Source organism: Malus domestica, chromosome 04 (genome assembly GCF_042453785.1).
Source record: "Malus domestica chromosome 04, GDT2T_hap1".
In the NCBI taxonomy this organism is placed as follows: domain Eukaryota; kingdom Viridiplantae; phylum Streptophyta; class Magnoliopsida; order Rosales; family Rosaceae; genus Malus; species Malus domestica.
In genome coordinates, this window is record NC_091664.1 from 46,492 (window position 1) to 62,026 (window position 15,535).

The window sequence follows — 15,535 nt, forward strand, 5'->3', positions numbered from 1 at the left end:
TCAATATGGAATGACATACGGCAGGGCATGAACATCAGCGGACTCTATCCGCAGAACCTCTGACCATCCCTCAGGTGTCTCCTCAAATCCTGAAGATTCCACCTTGGGTTTCTTTGATTGGGCATCACTGCACCCAAACAACCAATCTTGATCGTCATGATCAGGCACTTCGTCCAACTTCGGAACCAAATAAACATGGCTTAGATATCTGGAATCCGGATAGGGTGGTCTCATGCATGCTTCAGCAACAGGAACAACCTGTGTAGCTGTAGATGTCGGCTTTGCGGTGGAGACAGCCGATGACGGAGCTTCAACAATGCCATTTATCTTGAACCATACCGAAATTCCGAAAAAAATTCGGAAATTCCGAAATTTGGGAATAACGAAATTTCGGTTTTGGTTTCTGAAACCGTGTCCTAAAAAGAAATCGGTTTGGAATTTGGGATTCCATGGCGAACCAGCCCTAGTTGTTCACGTGACAATTTGACGAGAATATTGATAATGTTTTTGCATAATGATCAAAATGATTTACAGTGGACAAACATATGGGCTACTTCTATCAATTTCTATTGTCAGTGGTGGTGAGTTATAACAATCTCAATGACCATTTTGGATTAAAAAAAATTAATTAAAAGTACGAGCATGTTTGATAATTATTTAGTTTTTATTTTTTGAGGCTTATTGTTTGGAATGCCTCGTGAACTAATTTACAATCGTTACTTTACACTCTAAAACTCGATATTCTTTTTACCTCATTAACACCTAAACCTGCAACCATTTCTACTTTTCCTCCCTTCCATAACTCTTATGGCACGTTTACGTAACTATAATCAACTATGGAGGAATTAGATTAAGGAGGAATTGAATTAAGGAGGAATTGGATTGAGCAGAATCAAAATCCAGATTTCCATAAAAGCTGTTTACTAAAGTATTCTGGAATCATAATAGAAACAGTATTGAATACATAAAACTGTTTACTAATTCAACAGAATTGAAATATAAATCATCAGAATTACTAAAATACCCTTGCCACAATTCCTTTTATATGCTTATTTTCTTTTACTACAATTTGATATTATATAATAGTAAAAATTAAAAAATAAATAAAAACTCATTTATCTTATTTTGCTCAACACTCTACAGTCGCATCTTCTTCCTTTTGATTTTTCTCCCCATTTTTTTCTCTCCTCCTCCCTCTCTTTTTTCTGGGAAATTTGGAAAAATAACCAAATTTTAGATCTCATATAGAATTATAACCACTATTTTAATTTTATGATAATTATAACCAAAACTTGATGTAAAAGTATTAATATACCCTTAATACTAGGGTTTCTTATAACAACCACAACACAACCTTTAAACTACCTTAAAATGTTGAGGATTACTGCAGATTGAGGCCACTGAATTAGATTTCTCTTTAATTAGCAGGACAAGCTACTAATTCCATGGCTAATTATTATTTTTTTAATTAGATACTTGGATTTAGTGTTTCATTGACTAAATTGCATACATTCAGATATATTTTTCTAGTGGATGAAGAAGAATATGAAATTGCATATGCAAAGTGAATAGTGAAAGCAAAAAAGTGATGAAGATTAATTTCTCATTTTAAGATAGTTTAAAGGTTTGTTTTGGTTGTTGTGAGAAACCCTAATATTAAGGGTATATTAGTACTTTTACATCAAGTTTTGGTTATAATTATCATAAAGTTAAAATAGTGGCTATAATTCTATATGGGATCTAAAATTTGATTATTTTTCCAAATTTCCCTTGTTATCTACCCGGAAATATCATTCTATGAAATGGGGCAAAAAGATTATTCTTCTCCTCCTTCCTCTCTATGTTACCTACCCGGAAATATCATTTTATGAAATGGGTTAGAAAAGTATTCCTCTCCTCCTTCCTTTGTTTTTATTTCCTTTTCTTTCCTCTCTTCCTTTGTTTTTCCCATTTTTCCTTTGCTCCTTCCTCTCTTTGTTACCTACTCCGCCGTCAGTACAGGTTAGATTTCAAAGGAATGGATCTTCAGATCCGAGAATTCACGTGCGCGCGACTAAGCTTCTGACGGCTACTTCGATCCTCACTTCGGTACCGTGCATGCTAAGATGGCGGTGCAGGATGCTGAAGCAGTAAGGGAGTCGGCGAGAGAAAGAAATAGATGAAGGGGAGGGTTGGGTGCTAAAGCGTTTTAAGGGCATTTTGGGAACGAAAGTATGATTCCAGATGGAGGCTTTCACCCGAAGTGGGATTACCACCTCCATCTAAGTAATCCAATTCCTCCTAAATTTGGAATTGAATTCCTATTTTTGAGTGGACCCCACCATGTTCCCATTCCCATAAAGATTAGTAAACACTAGAATCCTTTCAATTGGGGAATGATTCATGTTGATGCACAAAACCGGAGGTCTTGGAACAACGTAAATCCGACCGTAAATCTGCAAGTAATGTAAATAACACAAAGGTTATCGTGGTTCACCCCAAGGTTTAGGCTACGTCCACACTGATATTGTATTTCTGAGGGGGAGAGAGAGAGAGCTTGAGGGGGTGAGGAGCCTTAGGAATTTGCATCCCTTAATTGTGAAGGTGAAGAGTCCTTTTATAGAATAAGGGCTCCTTACTTATTACATATTTGTCCCTTCCTTTATTACATAATTATATTTGAGTCCCCCGAGTATTTATAAGAGATCTAAATACGGAAGCCCTAAGTATGGTATAAACAGTAGTCCCCCAAGTCTTCAGTCAAGAGAGTATTTTGGCTTGAGATTTGAAATTTAGTCCATGTGTGGGCCGAAGTAACTAGATGTTGCCTTGAACTGGTACTTTATATGAGGCGGTGCTCAAAGTGAAATGATGCTCAACTATAAGTAGCACATGTTGCGAGGCTGCTCGGTTTATGGCTTATGTTGCCTTGGTTGGCTCGGTTTGTGGCGCTTGAAGGTGAGGGGGTCCCTTTTATAGAATAAGGGTTCACTCCTCAATACATAAATGATGGGCTAGAGTTGATGCTCGCGGTGAGGCGGTTGCTCAGTAGGCGGCGATGCTCTCTAATGGTGGTGAGGGAGTCTCTTTTATAGAATAAGGGCTCGCTCCTTAATACATAAGTGATGGGTTAGGAGTGATGCTCGCGGCGAGGTGGTTGCTCAGCTGGCAGCGTTGCTCTCTAATGAAGGTGAGGGAGTCCCTTTTATAAAATAAGGGCTCGCTCCTCAGTACATGAATAACGGGTGCTCTCTAATGAAAGTGAGGGAGTCCCTTTTATAGAATAAGGGTTCGCTCCTTAATACATAAATAATGGGCTAAGTCCCCCAAGTATTTTTCATGAGGCCCAGTTAAGGCTCAATATATGGTACATAATGTAGTCCCCCAAGTCTTTGGTCAATAGAGTCTGTTGGCTGGAGACTTCAAATTGAATCCATGTATGGGCCGAAGTAGCGGTTGTTCGAAGGCGGTATTCGTATACCCTGCACTGAAGCTTTCTAGGTGAAGCTTTGCAAGTGAAGCTTTGCAAGTGAAGCTTTTGAAGCTGGAGCTTTTGTAAATGATGCTTTGAAAGCTGGAGCTCTGTAAATGAAGCTTTTGAAGCTAGAGCTCTGTAAATCAAACTTTCGAAGTTGGAGCTCTGTAAATGAAGCTTTTGAAGCTGATTGACATGAGTGGTGTTCATGAATGTTTATATTGATTGACATGAGTGATGCTCATGGATGTTGACATGAGTGATGCTCATGAATGTTTATGTATGATTGATATGAGTAATGCTCATGAATGTTTATGTATGATTGTCATGAGTAATGCTCATGTATAATTTAGAGTACTGGGCGTACTTTTGATCACCTAGTTGGTGGCATGAAGGAGAGTACGGGTTGTACATTTCATCACCTGGTTGGTGGCATGAATGGCTAGTTGCCAAATGATATTAAAGTATGGGTTGTACTTTTATCACCTGGTTTGTGGTAATAGCGGCAGGTTGCCGAATAATTTTAGAGTATTGGGCGTACTTTTGGTCACCTGGTTGGTGGCATGAAGGAGAGTACGGGTTGTACATTTCATCACCTAGTTGGTGGCATGAATGGCTAGTTGCCAAATGATATTAGAGTACGGGTTGTACTTTTGATCACCTGGTTTGTGGTAATAGCGGCAGATTGCTGAATAATTTTGGAGTACTGGGCGTACTTTTGGTCACCTGGTTGGTGGCATGAAGGAGAGTATGGGTTGTACATTTCATCACCTGGTTGGTGGCATGAATAGCTAGTTAGGGCCTGGCTCTTTTGGGCATATGGGCCTTCGCCTTCCACATGACATTGCAGCCCATTTATTTTAGGCTTTGCCGTTTTTTTTTTCTTTTTACCCTCTGATGGGGTTTATACAGATATCTCCGAAAGATACGAAAAATAAATTACATCATTAAAAAATAAGGAAAGTAAACCACATCACTCTGGTGGGGTGTTTATTCCTAGCTTTTGCAGTGTGGGTGTTTATTCATTGCTTTTGCTTGTGTTTTTCTGCTGCACTCTCTCTGTCTCTTCATCTGGCAGACAGAAGGAATCATAATAATACGAAGATCTTTTGTTTTTCTTCTTTTCTCTCCACTGCGTCTCTGTCTTTTGTTTTTGTGCCGCAGCTCACTTGATTGTTTTCCTTTCTGCTTTCTTCTTTTGCTTTTCTCTTTTCTGTTGCACGCTATCTGTCTCTTTCCACCTTCATTTATGCTTTAATTATTATGTTGTTGCTCCTTTAGCACTCATTTCCTTTTACTCTTCCCTCAATAAAGCTAGCAATAGCACTAGTGTCCAATCCATTTGGATCTGTCGAGGCAGAAAGTGCTTCGAAAATCATTGCATTGCACACTGGGGCAGGTATTACATTAGATGAGCCTGTCGAGGAATTATCCGCAACTGGAGTTGTATCGCGTCTGACCGAAGTTTCTGTTAATGCTTACGGAGGAGAATTTCGACCTGCTGTTGTTGCTGAGCCATTTGCATGGAGGACACTGTGCCTTCATACGCCAATGTCGACATGCCCTGTCTTTGCTTATGCTTGGGGTTGGCTGTGCAAATCACGAAAACAAGCCCGCGACGCTTAACTGTCTTACAAAACTCACACATCTTCTTCACAGATGAACGCACCTTCATGGCTACCCTCGCGGAGGGCATCAGCATCTGGGTAGAAGAAGAGGCGGTGAACGGCCCAGTTAAGAGTGTCTTTGAGGGCTCGCCTGTAGAGGATCTGAACCTTCTCCTTCTGAGCTGCTTGACGAGCTACGTACACTACTGTTGAAACTCCGCTCATCAATCAAGGCAGAGAGACAAGACAAAGAGATGAGAGATTTGATTCCCTGAATCTGCCTTGCTAGATTTGCCAGAACCAGTGCCTTTCTTGCCGGAGATGGAGTCGTCGAAAGAGATCAGGCGGTGCTTGTAGATGCGGTTGGTGGGTTCCGGGATCCATACCCGAGAGAGATTGGATCGGAGCAGGTCCATGGGGTCGAGCATCGCTCTCTGTGTCTTTGTGGGTTTTTACAGATTTTGCGAATTTTGCAGATTTTGCATATTCACGGCGGAGGTGAAAAAATGAAAAAAAAACCGACACAACTTTTAGTATCGATTCCCACAAACGACGCCAAATGTTAATGCACAAAACCGAAGGTCTTGGAACAACATAAATCCGACCGTGAATCTGCAAGTAATGTAAATAACACAAGGGTTATCATGGTTCACCCCAAGGTTTGGGCTACGTCCACACTGATATTGTATTTCTAAGGGGGGGGAGAGAGAGAGCTTGAGGGGGTGAGGAGCCTTAGGAATTGGCCTCCCCTAATTGTGAGGGTGAGGAGTCCTTTTATAGAATAAGGGTTCCTCACTTATTACATAGTTGCCCCTTCCTTTATTACATAATTATATTTGAGTCCTCCGAGTATTTATACGATATCTAAATACGGAGGCCCTAAGTATGGTATAAACAATTCCCTTTCATTTCATCTCATACCCGATGCGTAAACACGCCATTAGTGAGGGACAAAATGACTTGTTTACCTTCAAAAGTTTTTCACATAGACAACACTTGACTAAGATGGAAGAATGTTTGATGGACAATTCGAAATTCTAAAAGTATGATAAACTTAGCTAACTATATAAGTTCAGTGGATAATTGACTAAAATAAAAATAAATTGCCAATGCCTTGCAAGTTCTGAAAAAAAATTGACGAATATTACCTCTAATATAAAAAAAATCAGTTGGATAGGAAACAAGCATATGCATGATTGGTCATGTTATTTTTATCACCTAAATATACAAAAATTTGTACCATATGATATGGCAGATTATCTGACTCGCCACGTCAATTAAAAACAATTCCTTAATAAATAAAAATTTTGAAATTAATCCGACCCTGATTTTAGGTTCTTTTGTTTCTCCCATTCCTGCCTCCTCCTCCCTCTTCCGTCGCCGTTATTGGCACCTAATTGCTTCTCACTGCTCCACTGATTTTTCAGGGAATCTAAGGAAATTAATTAGGGCCACTTATTTTATTCACGTGCACCTTGTTTGAAATTAATTAATTTTTTTTTTCAAGGGAAAGCGTTGTATTGATTCTAATCAACTCATAAAGAGCTATATATGTCTGGGAGGAGAACATCCTGAATGAGAGTAGGAGGCTTCTCAATCCAAATTAAATTATTGTTACTAGTCAAAGCAAACTTTGCAAGACGATGGGCAACCACGTCATATAAACGAGAACATGAATAAAATTCAAAATAGAGAAGGAGGATGCAACCTGCAAAACATCATCCGCAATCAAACCTATTGCTGACGAGTCTGAATAGGTCCTATTACGTGTTTGTAGTGGCCTTCATGAACTCACTCTCCACCACAACCTGATCAAGACCCTGCTGATGGATTAGTTGGATGCCGTGACTCACAGCAAACAGCTTCAGGAGCGGCACAGATGAGATGCCTGGATATTGCCACACCCCAGCCGCCAAAAAACCCCCCACCAATCCCATATCACAGCTCCAACACCACCCAGCTTGGTATTGACTTGTGTAGCTCTTCATGAGTTTCTCCAATATTTAACATATGTGTTAGAAATGTCAACGATATATATCGATTTAGTCTAAATTTGAGAGTTTCTCCGATATGAGTTGAAGTTTAGACTTCACTCTCCATTTCCATATCTTTATCTGGTTCTTTGGATATTTCCAAGGACATATAGACCGTGTCGAAGAAATTTTAAACACTAGTACCAGACCGTTTTCCTGCCACACTGAAAAGTGTGTGAAAGACTCAAACGACTATAGCAAACTTCTCAGACACTGATCACAATCAGTCATTTTTAACTCTTGCAAGTATAAGGTCTTAATTCATTTTCCTTAGACAATGAGTACAATTGTAATTTATAGCCAACCCGTTATGTGACTTATTAATCCGAGTCTCCACCCTCCACCAAAAACATGAAACCAATACAAATATGAAATATGGAAACACTGAATGGGGAAGAACAATAATGAGAGGCCAATCGAATTATGCAACTACTTTCCCCCTTCCTTCTACTATCTTACAATTTATGAAAATAGGAGCTGTTCTATGTTACAAATCAAAATTGAGGTGGGGTTGCAAATATACCACATCTAGTTTTCTCAAATGCTCAATTAGGATGAGCTTCTCAGCTCCTAACCAAATGACAACAAAAAATGCACAAGCCTTATATATATCTATCTCCCTTTCTACGCAAACCATTTCACTTGGTCGCGTTTATGAAACTTTCCGTTTCGAATGAATTAGCCGTTGGGGAAAACCACCCGTTGAATCCAAATAGCGAGCCCGGTCCCCAAGCATGCCATTACGTGTTGAGTGTGTCCCCGTGACGTGTGACGACATTTGTGTTTGAGACGTCTTTCTAGCTTTTGCTCTAGTGCTTGATCACATGAATGCAGCTAGAAAACTCAAAAACTGTCTAAGGTGCCCGGAAGCCTTTGTAGCTTTTGCTCTAGTGTGGTCCTATCAAGGGTTTGCCCACACCAGAGTCACGAGGTGAAGTGTGCCCATTTGAGTTGTTCAATATGGAATGACATACGGCAGGGCATGAATATCAGCCGACTCTATCCGCAGAACCTCTGACCATACCTCAGGTGTCTCCTCAAACCCTGAAGATTCCGCCTTGGGTTTCTTTGATTGGGCATCACTGCACCCAAACAACCAATCTTGATCGTCATGATCCGGCACTTCGTCCAACTTCGGAACCAAATAAACATGGCTTAGATATCTGGAATCCGGATGGGGTGGTCTCATGCATGCTTCAGCAACAGGAACAACCTGTGTAGCTGTAGATGTCGGCTTTGCAGTGGAGACAGCCAATGACGGAGCTTCAACAATGCCATTTATCTTGCAGTCCTTAATGTCCACCTTAACGTTATTTGCAGCACCCAGCGTATCTGAAACATATGGGATGGAAGTTTGGCAAGATTCCAGTGTTCTCCCATTTACAGGCAATGAATGAGAGGAAGAGGAAGGTCTCAACAGTTTACTGGGCCTAATATCATTGGCTGTAAGATCAGAAAAGGAAGCATCATTAGTCAGCTAAGAATAAAAATTACCAAAGCTTGAACCTGCTTGACAAAATTGATTCAAGAGCACTGCCAATTGACTGATACCAAACTGGAAAACAACAATATTCGGAATCAAAGGAAGCAGAGGATAGCAGAATCCAGCTTTAGTTCCAAAAAGTGCACCTACAACCTTCCTCAGTTGTGCAAAAAGAGCCCAACTTGTGCTAGACAACTACATAGCATGATTGGGATCCAACGATGATACTTAGCGTCATAAAAAAGAACTCACCATGCACAATTCCATTCGTCTGTATGTCCTTTCTTTTCTTCAGATTTCCATCAGCACCAGCACTTTTGTTGCTGTCCTTCGAAAGTTGGGAGGTTTTGACACTATGGGAATCTATGTGATCCTCTTTATCGCTCTTTCTTAATTTATCAGGCTTTGCATTCTTAGTTTCATTTTTCTCCTTTGCTTTCTCTTCCTTTTTCTCCTCTTTGTCTGGCTCTCCATTCTTGGATTCATTTTTCTCCTTTGCTTTCGCTTCCTTTTTCTTCTCTTTAACTTTGTCCTTGTCTCTCCCTTGTTTTTTCTTCTCTCTATCTTTTTCCTTGCGTTTTTCTCCTCGTTTATCATCACCTTCCTTCTCTTTGGCCTTTTCTTTTCCATCAATATCTCTATCCATGTTGCTTGCCAATGGTCTGGAAAGTCCTTCAACTTTAGGTTCAACGACACCAACAAGGTTCTGAACCATCGTGTTCCCACTAATCTGTGCTGCACCCCTGACTCCTTGCCCATATGTCCTTCTGTCATCAACTCTCCTGTCCTTGTTCTTTTCCTTAACTTCGGCCAAAATGTCAGTACCCTCGGCCAGCAATCTGACCATCCCCTCATCCTTCTTTCGGTCTGATTCAGTAATCTTCCCAACCAGATGGTTACTGATTGCCCTGGCCTCATCTTTACTCCTCCTACCCAACTCCACCAATACAGAATTCTGGTTTTGCTCAGCCGGATGACAGTACTGACTGAGTTTCTCTGCCTGATGACCTCCAATTTGCCCCGTATATCTCTTGTCAATACAGTTGCCCTTGTACTCTTTCTGAATGTATCTCTCTTCACCATGACCCTCGGTCTTTCCTGGAACTCTCTTCTCGTCTGAAGTACTTGTTTTGTCTTTAACCAGGTCCCTATCTTTCTCCTTATCCTTCTTTTTGTCTTTCTTTTTTTCCTTCTTGTCTTTCTTTTCCCGATGCTTTCCTTCACTTTTATCTTTACTCTCTCTCTTCTCTTTGTCCTTCTTTTCCTTTTTATGCTTCTTTTCTCTGTGTTTCTCCTGTAATTATTGAAAAGTTATAAAAGAATAACTGGTAAGGATATATAATCAAGGTAATCATATCTACTGCTGTAATAGATACAAATAAATAAAGAGGCTTCAGGGAATCCATACTGATTAAATAGATAATAAGGACTGACTTGCGAGAAATACCACAGAAAACAACCAAATCTAAACCTGAGTGAATTCTTTCAGTCTTTGGACAATATACTATTGATGTCTACTGATATGTCCACCGTCCAAACGTACCCCATACCAGTAAAGATCCTTGCTTTCCTTTTCAAAAGATCCCAAAAACCAGAAAAGAACAAAGGATAACAAATGCTCACAGTTTTCAAATAGTTTTGGCACTTAAACTATCAAATACATAGTTTTTGAAGAAATAAAACATTCTGTGAATGGTAGTTTTTGAAGAAATAAAACATTCTGTGAATGGTACACGAAAAGTGAAATAAACCTACCATCACTCGCTTGAAAATTAAAAAAAAAACTTTGTTTTATACATGGGAAGTGTTATTGGCACTCCAAAAATCTCATTCTACACTCCTCACAAGTGTATTTTTCTTTCTAAAAAGTTTGGAGTGTAGAATGAGAAATTTGGAGTGCCAATAACAATTCCCTTGTACATAACCGGAAGGGGAAAGAAAAAAAAATTAAAAAATATTTTTTAGGTAATAGAAATTACAATTAAATGACATGTACAAAGCAGTGTCACTAGTGCATCGGAAGCGCAAAATTGTACTATGCCAACAACCACCACCCACCAAATCATTGCAACATAAGAACCACCATAAAATTGTTTCCTCACAAATAAAATTTCAGAACTTAAATAGGAGAAGAGAATACTAGCAAGACAGACAGTCAAGTACAAAGTAAGAACTTCAGGCTTATAAGATGGTGCAGAAATAAGATATACAAAGGCAATCTGAAACCAAAGTTCAAGACAAGTAAAACAGGAAAAACAACCAAAAAAGAAAATTAGAACATTTTGAATACAAACCAACAATAAAGACTGATCATCAAAAAGCCGTTATCACCAAGTTAAAGGAGAAGCAATACAAGGAAACTTCTTTGGTTCATAGCCAACTTCCTACGCGGTGTCCAAAACAGAATACAGTTAACAATTATCCATACTCTCCAGTCTTCATCAATCATATCCTACCATATAAAAAAAATTAGCAATCCAAACTTCAGGGGACAAAGAGCTCATTTGGATGTGCTTTTAAAATGATTGAAAGCGCTTTTGGTAAAAATGTTTTAGAACCAATCCTTAGAAAAAATGCAAGTAAATCCTGAAAAATCACTTAAAGTGCTCCTTGGAAGAAGCACATAATTGGTGCTTCTTGCAAAAAGCATTTTTAAGTGCTTTTGGAACCCAAAAATATTTTCTCAAAAAGCGTTTTTCAGTCATTTTAAAAGCACATCCAAACGAGCCCAAAGAAAGGAGGATAAAGAGATCAAGACAAGCAAATAGGGAATGAGAAAACAGAAAAGAAAGGAAGATTGTACAACATGATAAAAGCCCAAATCACAAAGTAAAAGAGAAAAAATGACAAAAGACATTTCCCCCTAAAATCCAGGAAATTTGAGCCTGTTGATTCCCAAAACAAATTCTATCCCAGAATCTCTCCATTTCCTCACCCTAAATGTTTCTTTTTCGGAGAAAAGAAATAATTTTATTGCAACAAAGACTATAAAACAATAAAATAAAATGCAGTCAAGAGGACCACTAAAGGAAAATAGAAACGCATGAGGGAAACAAACCCCTCCTAAAATCTGAAAAAAATAGCAGGCCCACAACATCATGGACTCCCTGCCAAATTAGTAGAGAAAGGAATAAGTTTAAATTCATTAGAAGACAGAAGCCTAGAGAACAGACCAAAACTGGACCTTATCCCATAGCTCCTCAGCCCCCACACCAACATAGCCTTTAAAAGCTCTTTATTTCTTTCCGTCCAGACCACACAAATCACAGCAAGAACTAAACACCCCCATATAACTCTTGCCTTCTTGCCCCTACTAAAACTCAATAAAAGACAGCAAGGAGAGAAATTCCTCCATTTCACCTTCGTTCAGATTCGTACCCCTAATATTTTCAGAACCCTATTACTTCTCAAAAACACGTGCACAATTTAGATATCACCAAATACACACTAGCTCCAAACAGTTTGTGTGCCAAGCTTTAATGAAAGCATACAACGAGGAATAGATAATCTATACTTCCAGGTTCTTTTTGCACATGATGCATCAATGCTGGGCTAGACTAGGCATCCCTTGAATAATATCACAAGTATTGGCTCCACTTTGAGAAATAATCCAGGCCTATAAGATGAAATTGGGGACTGGACGAATATGACATGACAGTATGTTTAACTAGCTGGTGATTTGTATTGGAATCCTTAAACTATGCGAGACCCATTGCTCAGTATAAGCTCAGTTTATGCATCAGAACATATCATCAAGATATAATTGGAATCTGATAGTCCTAGCACTAGAAAAGAAAAAGGCCTCGGAGTACTGATCCAACTTAGAGAGTAACATAAACTATTGCTGATTCAACATGGCCCCACTGAACATGAATAGAATATGTTCTCCTGGTCACCAGGTGACCAAGGAATGCATGGCCACTAACCCTTAGATTTGATATCGAAGCTTGAGAATTAAACATGAAAAGCAGCACCAATTATTCTCTGCCCCTGATATCAAATCCAAAGGTGGGTAACCATAAATCCTTAGTAAGAGCGGGATTCGAACATGAATTGGGTCACACAAAAATCAACCTAATAGTCGCTAACTGGCAAAATGACGATGATTATTTTTACTGGACTTCAACACGCAGGCAAGAAAAGCATTCAACAAATGTAATTGATTAGAAATCAGGACAAAATGACCAGTTATGCCCAGCAATTACTGGACTCTAACTGGCACCTGTATCTTTACTTGCTCCATATTTTCTAATTATATTTGTTCGAAACTATAGCATTACTGAAATAGACAATCTTCAGTCATGACAATACTTATTTTGTTTGCGTATCGATGAGTAAGCCATACTAGTTAATTGCTGGAACTCACTTGTATGTGCCTAACAAATGATTATTTCATTTTACCATTTTATCTTTTTGATAAATCATGTCCGTAATGAATGTCATACGAAATAAAAGATATTAATGAAACAATAAAAGGAAAGAATTTTAACCTTTTTCAGCAAGTCAACATCATCTGTCCTAGTCTTTTTTTCATATCCAGGTGGAGGAAATGGAAAGCAGCGCGACATTGCATAAAGCCTGACAGTACCAAAAACCAGTATCTTCCAATGAACAAAAAATTAGTTTCCAGTAGCACTGTTCCAGAAAGGGAACGAACCAGCAACTATGCTCCTGTCCATGCACCATGTCCCCGCATTCATTCCCAGTATCAAAAATCCGCCATTAGCTTCTCAGTCACTTCAACCAGTCCTTTAATCCTTTTCACACAGATGTGCCGGCACGTCAATGAGATATCACACCAAATTCACTTGAAAAATCAAGGCTCAGCACAAGCACGACCTCAATGTAAACAACTGCAACACAAATCCGAACTAACTACTCCAAAAGCTTTTCTGCCAAGAATGTTGTTCAAACTAAGTTAACCAGAATGGTTTTTTGAGAAACAAAAAACAGTCCACCACAACCTAATCGTCTGTGTTGCCTTATGGGCCAATACAATATATCCAATATATCAGCTACCCCTTATTACCAAATACCAAAACGAAATTGATTCCCAGCTGAAGATCAAGCATGTAAAAGCAGCAAAAACCCAGAAGCCCTTTGCTCCAAAATAACGATTCGGCAAGTCTCTGATCACTCCTGTACCCAATTCAATATGTGCAATCTTCTTCCATGCTTAGAAAAACAACACTTTCCATAATTCTATGCAATCTCAGAGTTTATGTACTCACCCAGCACTGCCAAATCCACAATTCCATTCCCCGAAAGATCGGAGCTTATGCTCATTCGATGCAGGGCCGCGATGATCCCAATACTACTCAGTTCCTTGCACTGATCAAACCCTAATTGGTCCAAAACTGCAGAATTGGAGCAGTACCCAGTTGCGATCCAACAAAAGCCTAAAAAACCCACCAAGAAAGGAAACACCCACTACCAAAAACCCTAATCCCACTCCTCAAACAAAAAATTAAGGGCAAAAATTCAAAACTTGAAGAAAAAGAAAAAAGAAAAGAGAATCGACCCACTTTACAATTTCAATTTTTATTTCGTGGATATCGATCAAAAGGGTAAAAGAGAGTGGATTCAAAGCGTCAATGAGAAAATCTGCGAAATCTGAATTATGGGTATTTGATAAATAACTGGTGAGATTACCTCGTCCACTACAAAGTGGGCAATGCAGAATGAAAGAGGAGATCTCTCTCTGTCTTTCTCTGATAGAACCCAAATCTTAACCCTAGCTCAACCTTAACTCTTACACATGGAAGAGAGGGAAGGAAGGAAGAAGGAGGCAGAGCTCCAATATATTTTTGTATTGATTTCTACTCTGTAAATTTGATATGTTCTGTTTTCTGGGAGCTGCCCTCCTTTTATGACTCCGCACCTTAAAATGCCAGCTGGCATTTTTGACAGTGGGAGCATTTTTACTCGGCATTATAAACTATAGTTTATGCTCATCATACACCTAATTAAATAACACGTATGTGTCATCTGATTAGGTGTATGGTGAGCATTCATCATAGTTTATGGTAGGGTTGGGCATTTAAAAAAAAAAAACCTACTTAACCATCCAAACCGCACCGACCTTAATTGATTCCCAAAATTCTTAGGGTACGGTTAACCGAACCGACCCTCATATATTTAATTTTATTTTTTAATCATAATTAATACGTGTAGTAATATAAATTGTTACTTATTTATGAGTTATCGTATTTCCACCACATGAAAACAAAACCTATTTAGTTTAAGAGTCCCTTTGGAGAAGAACAATGGGCACCATTTGGAGAATGAGCAGATGTTGCTTTGGTGCTCTCCTTGGGCTGCTTCATTTGTGCTTTCCTTTAAGCAATCACTCGTATTGGTGTTACGTTCCGTAGCTTCTGGAAGATAAATTTATTATGTATTTTCGTATTCACGCAAATCGAGAACCAACTCAAACCAACCCCCCCACTTTCGGTTCTTTTGTTGTAGGATTAATTTCAAATGCAGAAAAGAATAGAGAAAAGACAGAGTGCAACACGGCATTAAACAAAGGAAGGGAGTGGACTATCAAGAAATTGAATAATAAAAGAGGAAGGGGAGAGACTTGCGGACTGTGCGGAGAAAGAAGAATAAGAAAATAAATAAGTGGGAGACATGGAATGATGGAAAAAAAAACAAAAAAACATAAAGAAAGGAATGGTGGAGGAAAGAAAGGAGAAGCTAATGGACGGAAAAGAAGCAACAAAGCTGCCAGCGAAAAAGGAATAAAAAAAGGAAAGAAGAAGAAGAGAAAGGCACGAGGAGAAAAAGAGCTGCCTTGCGCAGCGTGAAGCCTGGGCACAGAGAAAAACAAAAGGCACCAAGCTGCCTTAGGCAGCGAGAAAGAAAGGAGAGGAATTCAAAAGCTGCCTTGCAGCGTGTATCCAATCAGAGGAGGCGTGAGCCTCGGGGGAGATTAGCAGTGCGCACAGAAAACAGA

The 15,535-nt window shown here is 39.2% G+C and overlaps 2 protein-coding genes across 2 annotated transcripts; both read right to left on the reverse strand.

Annotated features, from left to right (window-relative positions):
• LOC139195385 (uncharacterized) lies at positions 1 to 778 on the reverse strand. The gene is made up of 2 exons (XM_070820911.1): positions 752 to 778; positions 1 to 327 (listed from the first exon to the last, which is right to left on the reverse strand). Exons 1-2 carry the CDS (start codon positions 776 to 778, stop codon positions 1 to 3), a joined length of 354 nt encoding a protein of 117 aa, XP_070677012.1.
• Positions 779 to 7,515: 6,737 nt separating this feature from the next.
• LOC139195218 (uncharacterized) lies at positions 7,516 to 14,420 on the reverse strand. Its single transcript, XM_070820356.1, has 3 exons — positions 13,068 to 14,420; positions 8,830 to 9,871; positions 7,516 to 8,537 (listed from the first exon to the last, which is right to left on the reverse strand). Exons 1-3 carry the CDS (start codon positions 13,143 to 13,145, stop codon positions 8,050 to 8,052), a joined length of 1,608 nt encoding a protein of 535 aa, XP_070676457.1. The 5' UTR covers positions 13,146 to 14,420; the 3' UTR covers positions 7,516 to 8,049.
• Positions 14,421 to 15,535: the final 1,115 nt, after the last annotated feature.